Source organism: Elaeis guineensis, chromosome 13 (genome assembly GCF_000442705.2).
Source record: "Elaeis guineensis isolate ETL-2024a chromosome 13, EG11, whole genome shotgun sequence".
Lineage (NCBI taxonomy): Eukaryota > Viridiplantae > Streptophyta > Magnoliopsida > Arecales > Arecaceae > Elaeis > Elaeis guineensis.
In genome coordinates this window covers 22527699-22537211 of record NC_026005.2, presented here as the reverse complement: position 1 = coordinate 22537211, position 9513 = coordinate 22527699, and the positions used below count along the sequence as shown (strand labels likewise).

Below are 9513 nucleotides of genomic sequence, written 5' to 3'. Positions count from 1 at the left end.
CACAACCTCTTTTGACTTGCATCTTTAGAGGTTTAGGGGATGTTTGGTTCGTAACCTGAATCAGAATGGGAATGGAAATCGAAATCGGAATGGTCAAATCCCTCAAAGTATTTGGTTCGTGACCGAAATCGAAATCGAAATCGAAATTGGAATAAAAAATTGAATCCATAGAGGAGATGAGGGATTGAGTTCTATATAGATTGATTCATTCATATTCCATCCTGGAATCGGAATCGGAATGAAATTCCTTCCAACCAAATGGTTGGAATGGGAGTCATCCATTCCGATTTCGATTTCAGACCTCCACTCCCCTCAACAAGCACCTCCTTAATGTGGTAAAAATAAGTCATTGATACGTGGCTGGATAAGTGCTGGATTAAAAGGGCTTGTTTTATTGACCAGTACCTATCAAAATCTAACGCTCACTCATGTTGTGATATTTAGAAGGTCACACCTAGGTTGGGTCAAGGGAGGGTCAGCGGTTTTGCTCTTAATGAGGAATCCAATGGACTTCGGTCAAGATTGGAGACTTCACCTACATGGGACACGAAGGTGGTGCCGCTTCCAGCAAATGTCAGCGTACTTTGTGAAGTGGCTCGTGAAAATGGGAGGTAGCACGGGATCATTTAAGTGCTAAAAATTTCAGGCTCTTCACTACTATTGAGGTCCATATGTGAGGCATTCTCTGATTTAGGCAGTAAGAATCGACATTTAATCCATTAGGACACCATTGCTTTGTTTGGACTTTGAGATGCTTTCACTAATTGAGGTTTAATACTTGTGACACGTCCTTGTATATATAGGCTTTGTTATTGGTGTAATATCACGAACCACCAAGTGGGGGATTGTTTTGGCATTCTTTTTTATGCCTTTGTCTTCCTTTGTCCTACCAAAATTATGTGCGAACGTTAAAATGAAAATCTCAAGATATGCTATCCTTTTGATTTTCGAAAGTGTATTGCCATACAATTCCAACAGCATCCATAGTGGGGGTAATAACACTATAGAGAAAGCGATCGTATCACATCTCGAAGCAATGTTTTAATCCCCACGTTACTCCATTTCTTTTCTAATATTTAACAAGATGTCGATACAATTTTAACCGGTTCTCCATGGCTTCTATCATGTGTTTGCTATCATTTGGAACCATGCAGGCTAAGCTTGAGTTCAACCTCTTGTCTTGCGTGCAAAGCATGACAAAATGTTTGGTCTGGCCCAGCCCATCAAAATACGCCTCTAGGCAGAAGACCAGAAAATAGAAAGCTAGCAATCCTTAAGTCAATCCATTTAGATATAAGCATACTATAACTTTTAATCTAATTTTGGCATACAATTTATAGATGAGGTTATATTTTCCATTTTTGTCCAGAAAACGAATTCTTTTAAGCCAGCTAAGTCAGGTTAAGGCACGGAGGTATCCTTTATTTTCTTAATAAAATGGATGGAGCTAGTCCTATCGCTTTTTCTGTAAAAAAATTTAAAATAAAAGTAAGAAAATGAAATATGTATATATTTGTCATACTCAGGAACCTCAGAAGTATGCGGGTTGATCATAGAGTGTTGTGCACTTCCCAAAGACCACCATCAAAAAATGAATAGTTATTAAATAATATATACTGCACGTGATACATATACTCATAAGATGGTCGTTCATGTTCTGATGGCAGTCATCGAGCCATCGAAGGCTGCACAGCACTCTGCATCGCCACCCATGCAGCATAAAGATTCTGTCTTGTCTCATAATGGTTAGATTGGAGACCTAGGTCTGGATGCTTTCTTTGTTCAAATTAAAGAAAAAGATGTTAGGGAAATAAGAGACCAAGAATAGATGAGATTCAGATGATACTTTTCAGCAACAAGTTCATCGAGTATAAGAACGTGCATCAACATTTAGCAATCAGGGCTACTATTGTATAATAGGCCATCCAAAAAAACTTCTTTGGTGGATAATTTAATTTTATCTGTCATAAATGATTTTAAGACACAAAAGATCGAAAAATATGAGAAGATCAGTTGCTAACTCAACATACAAGAACACGAGTAATTGTATTACCAATCCTGACTGGGAGATCGTACAACAAAAATTAAGCCAATGGTGTCTGTAGAAAGAAAAAGAATGAAAATTTGTATAGATACGAACACCTTCAAAGGCTCACATAAAAAAAATAAAAAATAATAATAATAATAATAATAATAATAATAATAATAATAATAATAATAATAATACCTTCAAAGGCACCACGATGCTGTCCCAAGGTGGTCTATCTTATTTACCATCACTCCTTTTTGAAAAAAGTGGGAAAGATTTCTTGTCATTAGCTGTTTGTTATCTGGATGGCGACCCCATCTCTCCACTAGACGGTCTTCCACTTCCTACAGAAGAAGGGAAGGGAGAATGCAGCACCAGATAACCCACTGGCTTTAAGAAGGACCCATGGGGATGCCAGCCATTAGTAAAGAGAGAGAAGATGATGGTGGACTTCCTCTCTCACCCACCTCTTCTCCTCTTCCATCTCCTTTCTTTATCTTTGATCACAAGCGTAGTTCTTTGGGTCCTGAAGGTCTTAACGGACACCTGGGCGGCCAGGGTTGCCAGTTATCCCCCAGGGAACAGAGGAATTCCTTGGATTGGAGAGACACTGGCGTTTATGGCAGCAAACAATAGCAGCAAAGGGTTCTATGATTTTGTTGCGACGAGGCATATCCGGTAACAGCACCTTGATTGTTGTTTTTATTCATAGAAATTTTTTTCCAGATAGTTCCTGGTTCTGTTGAAAACTTTTGTATTGATCACTGTAACAATTGATGAAGAACCGATCAAAACCTTGTTTATGAGAATACATAGAGAGATGGAAATCCTAGGTCAAAAGAGATCTCCACAAGGTTCTCTTCCAATCTCTCAGTCCGAAAGATGAGAACAATTAGGGTTTAATTACTGGTCGAAATTTTAGAGACGGAGAGGAGGAGGCGAGGACGTACGGGAACAAAAGAAAAGGTTTCATAGTAGGGTTAGCATTCTTCTTAGTTGGAACTTGAGGCCAGCATAATTACGTAAAAGTTTACTCGATATGCAGATTTGTACGCATAGATTGAGATTGAACTAGTGTCTTCATCGGCCTTGCCAAGACTAGCTGAACTTGCCTGAGCTCGAGAACATCTAAATCTCTATAGATGGTAGACATTCTATCACTTCTAGCAAAAGAACTTCTTAGTAATATTAACACCGGATTGGAAGTTGTTTGTGAAAAAAGTACTTCACTGGAGTCTGCATTAGGCTCGGCACATCTAGCTGGACAAAAACATGTTTGCATATAAGGCCCTAAGGAGTATAAATATTACATAAAAGTACACTTATTACCTATTTATCAGGAACTAGTCCTTTCCATTCAACCATCCTTCCGGAAAAGTTCAAATTTGACCCAAGAGCGTTTGCATCTAATTCACTATGGAAGATAATTATTATATAATCTTCTTTTAATCATGGAGGCCTATGGATATGTTTAGTTTGAATAAACCCGATAACCTGCTGTGTGTGGACCAGCACAAACTAAAATGTAAGCACATTTACATTATAACTCCGTGTAGAATATATGAAACAGATATTAGCGTAGGTAGCGTGGGAATTTATACGTGCCCCCTGTAGAAGATGCATATATCTTATACTTTCACTTTTGCGAAATATCCAGGACTAGTCCTCAGATAGGAGAGATTCACAGGGAACTCAGCTTTCCTACTTCTTGGAACAAGGTTTCACTTGGTTCCCAAGTATATCCAGGGCTGAAAGAATTAAACCCACAAACCAAACTCAGGTTTTGGCTACGACTTGGGTAAAGCCTCATGTTTATTGACCTTTGCCATCTATCTCTGGGTCATTAATTTCTCTCCTCTCTTCTGTAGGTATGGAAATTGTTTCAAGACAAGCATACTTGGGGAGACACATGTTTTTGTGTCAAGCATTGAAGCTGCTAAAGCAATCCTCAACTGTGAGTCTATTGATTTCTCAAAGAGGTACATAAGATCGATTGCAGAGCTCTTGGGGAATCAAAGCTTGCTTTGTGCTTCTCATGAACAACATAAGCTCACCAGGCGTCGAATCTCCAAACTCTTCACGCTAAATTCTATGGCTTCATCGATCACTATGTTTGATGAGTTAACCATGAAGACTTTATGCAGTTGGAAACAGAAAGGAAATGTGATGGTGTTTAATGAAGCTTTAAAGGTGTGTTTTGTAGGGCATATATATATATATATATATATATATATATAGTCCAGTCATTCATATTTGAATTTCATAGCAAATTTGCTGTGCAAAGCTAGTATGAGAACTTGACATCCCAAACAATTTTAAAACTTTTAATAAGCCTTTTTTCTCTCATGTCATACAAAGTAATTAAACTTATTATTATTATTCTCAAGGTAACCTTCAATGCAATATGTAAGATGCTAATAAGCTTAGAGGAAGAGGATGAACTGGAAATGCTAAGGAAGGATGTCTTTGAAGTAAGCGAAGCAATGCTAGCATTTCCTCTTAAGTTGTTGGGAACTAGATATTATAGAGGTGTCAAGGTAATTAAATTCATATCTCGATGTTCTATTGCCTTTCTTGTCTTTTTAAGAAGTAATATTTTACTTTTCAGAAAAAAAGGAAGAAAAAATTACTTAATTATGTTAATATGCGAATATTCACTTGGTGAGGTAGGCTAGGAAAAGGATTGATAATACATTGAGGAAAATTATAGCATCAAGGAGAAAAAGCTTGGAGCGTCACGAGGACTTCTTACAATGGCTTCTTGTAAGGGATGAATCTCTGCATGATGACCCATGGACAGATACACAAATTCTGGATAACATTTTGACGCTAATAATTGCAGGTAAAAATGAAAGATATCTCTGTTTTTAATATTTTATACTTTTACTGTACTTTTATATTGAGGAATGCATAGAGAATTGGGTATGTGGACATTCCTTAAGAATTAATGCACATGCAGGACAAATTACAACAGCAAGTGCAATAGCATGGATGGTCAAGTACCTAGATGAGAACCAAGAGGTCCAGGATGGACTAAGAGTGAGTTAAAAATGGATGAATATATATATATATATATATATATATATATATATATATATATATATATATATATATATATATATATATATATATATATATATATATATATATATATATATATATATGTATATATATCTGTGTGTGTGTGTGTGTGTTTGTTTACTTATTTATTCAGTTGTACTTTTTTCTGAAGAACAATGAATAAATAGGCTTTTCAGTTAGTGATTGTGTCTGAATTCAATTATTCATATGATTGTGGTGAATAAACTTCTACTATGACAGGCATTGCATTTGGAGTTAGCACTCAAACTTTCTCATTTTCCTCTGGGGCTTGAAGCACTAAATGAAATGTCATATGCTTGTAAGGTATGCATTCTCAACACTCTTTGCTGCCTCACTTGGTTTCAGTGAACCTTGGTACTGAAATGATGATGTAGATTTGAGGTTTGTGGTGTCATTCAAATATGGTATATACATATTTCTGGTAGTCATCATGGGATTGGAGCAATAACTTGGATATGTAGTATGTTACCAAAAAAAGAACTTGGATATGGAGTATAGACCATAAGAAGGTTTATGTATTTAACATGGTCTGATAGTTATGAAAATGATAGCCTAAATGTATTGTTTCTAATAGAAAAACCCCCAGCATAATCTGTTTATTGTTTAAGCTATTAATGTGTATCTATGATTTCACATTGTTACATCTTGCATGGTTTATGCTGGTAAAGATTATTGCCGTGTAGATTGTAAAGGAATCCCTGAGGATGGCAACAATAGTTTCCTGGTTCCCAAGAGTGGCACTGAAGGACTGCCAGATTGGAGGTATGTATGTGTACCTAGTATATTGGAATTGCTGTATTGTTTGAGAATAGGAAGCCTTTCTTGATGAAAAAAGATCAAGGATCTCTAACACTGTACGGACCTGTTTGGATGGTTGGGCCAGAATCCCATTAGATTCATGGGTTGGACTAGTATAGCCACCAAAAATATTGAATTATAGATTGGTCTAGGCCTATGTTTATAACTATCCTGGACTACCTTTTGAGTGCGCTGGTCTGAATCTCACAGAAAGACAAAAAACTATCTCAATAGGTCATTTTTTACTCCCTATAGGATTCGGGCTAGCCCACTTAAAAGATAGTCTAGGATGATGGTTGGGCCCCAAATCCCACAAGACTTTTGGCCCAACCATCCAAACAGGCTCTAAACTTTTTCTTAATTTATATCATTCCTTAGATTTGTTAAGAAACTTAATAGAATTTTTTTGTGAGTTTCTGGACCTTTTCAAAAAACAAATACTATGCAACTCTTTGCAAGCCCTTCAAACCTTCATTCACTAGGACTGGGAGAACATTAGCAGTGGAAAAACAAAAGAAAGCCACCAAGCCCTCCTAAATCTTCTCAGTTCATTGTTGCCTTAGCAGACATCTTAATCTCTTTGGCCATGCTTCTGTCCGATCCTCTCATTTGCTTCTGTATGTTGTTCCTATGCGTTGTACTCCCATTGTGCTGTGGACCCTGTTAGCTATGTAAATCTGTAGATACTTCTAACCCTAATGAAAGCTGGGGGAAGCTCTTCGCTTCCTCCATTTTCCCTCTAAAGGAATGAGGAGGTTGTTGCTTTTTGATATCCCCATCGATATTGAACTGTCTGGTGGCCCTCTCAGTGAACACTTACTAGGTTTTACCTACTTTTTTCTTCACTCTAAATCATAAAAGATGCCTCTAAGCTTGTTATGGAAAATAGATAAGACTAAATCATACGGGTCATCTCTCTCTCTGATCTCTTTCTGTCTGTCTATCTGTGCATTTATGTGTGCGTGTGGTTGGGGAAGTTGAATATTATCAAGAAGACTTTACAAATCAACATCGGGAGTATTTAGTTCTCAGGCCTAAGTTATCTATGCATGGTATAACAGTTATGAATATATATATATATTTTTTTAAAGAAAAGTTATTAATATTCGTATAAATTATGTACAACGTAACTTGAACTTGGTTAAAAAAAATGAATTTAACCTTTTCTTTCTTGTGAATATCTATTACCTTTTTCCAGTCTTGTACTTCACTAGTAATTCTTATATCTTCTTCCCTTCTGTCTTCTGGTTATTTTGGAACCATCGCTTCCATTATATGCAAATCTGATCTGCACATATCCTTTCAATTAATTTCTCTACGACAGAGTAATGCACTGACATCATCTACTGAGACAATAGAGCTTGCTCGTCTCAATTACAGGATTTCAGATTAAAAAGGATTGGATTGTGAATGTTGATGCAAGATCTATCCACTATGATCCAGCTGTATATGACGATCCAGTCAAGTTCGATCCATCAAGGTTTGATGTAAGTAACCTGGTCTAGAGATGACCATGAATCGTTTGGTTCTTTTTTTTTTTCCCCTTTTGTTCCCTTGTTTTTTCGAAGACCCAGAATTTGTTTTCAGTTTAAAATGCCAAATAGAATCTCTCATAGGCCAACTCCACAGCAATATTCTAGCCCTTAACGTTTTGTAACATGTCTCCGCCTCTATTGTGTGCATCTGAGCTGTCTTTTTTACTTGTAGTAGCCAAACAGCAGAGGTTGCACAGAAGCAAGCACCAAATGGAGAGAAAATATATTAGTTATGGCCGTATTCGTTGGAATTGGTCTGAGTTAAGCTTGGAACCTTTCTTCCAGTCTTCCAGCAGATATTAAGTTCATCTTTTCTTCTCACCAGGAAGACCCCAAGCCCTACAGCTTCTTGGCCTTCGGAACGGGAGGTCGGACTTGCTTGGGAATGAATCTGGCCAAGGCCATGATGCTGGTCTTTCTACATCGACTTGTAACAACTTTCAGGTAACTTCTATCTGGCTCTTTCCTAGGGACTTAGTCACGATGGAATTATTTTGCGCATGGCTTGATATAACAACTAGGAAAGTGCCTTGTTCTCTGAACTATATTTTGAATGGTTGGATTTTGAATATGGTATATGGTAGTAGTTATATCAGATCACTCAGGTGGCTTGCTCATTTAGGATAACATGCTGCGCCTCATCATTCTATGCGATAACATACTATGACTTTGACTTCTAAAACATACCATGCCCCATCGTAGATTCTAGACATATTTTTAATTTCTCTGGGATAGTAGAATCATCTTTTAAACCTGTGGCTTTGTTATTATAATTGTTGAGTATCTGGGATATTGGAAATCATATTTTAAACCTGTGGCTTTGTTATGTAATCTCTGCTAAACTCAAATAAGCAGATATCCTGTATGGACTGATGAGCTAGTGTTGGTTAGGTGGAAGGTGACCGATCCAGACTCCAGCCTAGAGAAATGGGCAATGTTTCCAAGGCTAAGAAGTGGGTGTCCAATTCATGTGATCGGAGGAGTCAAAACAGAGTATAAATTGATGTAAAACTCAATGGACTACTTGGTCTTATAAGAAGAACAGCGGCTCCATCTGCTTGTAACTTTGAATAGCAATCTCTGTTAGCTAATTATTTTTGGTTGAATCGAGAGGGGTTGAGACTCCCCATTAATTAATTGTTGTGAAAGTTGTTAAAGAATCGCTTGAGCTTTTGTACCCAAAAATAAAAAAAAAAGAATCACTTGAGTTGGCAATTAGCTGGGCTATCATGGGCTTACTAAAAGCAAAGTAGGATTGTGAGCCCAATGTTGAGTACTTGTACTACATACTTATCTTCATGGCATCCTTTGGCTAATGGCATCTTTTATAATCGAAGTACCAGAATCCGATGATAACACTAGATTTCTCTGCCATTTGTGCCATGCGAAACATTTGATTTGAAATTCCACGAACACTGTGCTTTAGCGCTTTCTATAGCAAAGGCAGCAGCAAGGTTTGCCATTTTTAATGCTCAAACTAAATGGATTTGTTGCTGCAAGGCTTCAAAGAAATACAAATGTGATTGGAGTTTGATACCATCTATGATCCATGATATTAGAAAGTATCTGTAAAGAAAGTTCATATTTGTCAAGATTTTTTATTGAAGAATCCTTTGATGCTTAAGTTAGTCGGAGCTTTAGAAATAGTAGAGAAAAAATATATCGAGAGTCGGAAAAGTAGAGAAAATTTTCTTTCCTCCTCCCTTAGGTCTTATCCTTCTTTAAGATATTTGTATTTACTTGCTTGCTTACATAAAGGTCTTCTTTGTACCTCTTTTATATGGAGATTGGATTCGTAGACTACCAGTCAGAATATGTAAATTTATTAAATTATAATTTTTTATTAAAAGAGAAATCTGTCTCATTTTTTTCAAATCGAAATTGTTAGTCATAAATGTTAGATGCAGATTTCATCAACGTGGTTGGCTGAATTAGTAATCTTGAATTATTAGCTGATATGACCTCACCACATTATCTAGAATGTGTTTCAACAGAGGATTGATCTCGATAGGCAGTTTCCTCTCGCAACAACATTGGTTTTTTTTTTTT

At 36.8% G+C, this 9513-nt stretch overlaps 1 protein-coding gene across 2 annotated transcripts; it reads left to right on the top strand.

Annotated features, from left to right (window-relative positions):
• Positions 1–2384: 2384 nt before the first annotated feature.
• Positions 2385–8768, top strand: LOC105033311 (abscisic acid 8'-hydroxylase 4). 2 transcript variants are annotated; one of them, XM_073247800.1, is made up of 11 exons: positions 2385–2707; positions 3687–3809; positions 3898–4219; positions 4417–4566; positions 4700–4871; positions 4989–5068; positions 5351–5434; positions 5815–5893; positions 7310–7416; positions 7790–7908; positions 8356–8768. In XM_073247800.1, the coding sequence occupies exons 1-11, from the start codon at positions 2469–2471 to the stop codon at positions 8471–8473; spliced, it is 1593 nt and encodes a 530-aa protein (XP_073103901.1). In that variant the 5' UTR covers positions 2385–2468; the 3' UTR covers positions 8474–8768. The 2 variants fall into 2 exon arrangements, with proteins under 2 accessions (XP_073103901.1, XP_073103902.1); XM_073247801.1 differs by lacking the exon at positions 3687–3809.
• Positions 8769–9513: the final 745 nt, after the last annotated feature.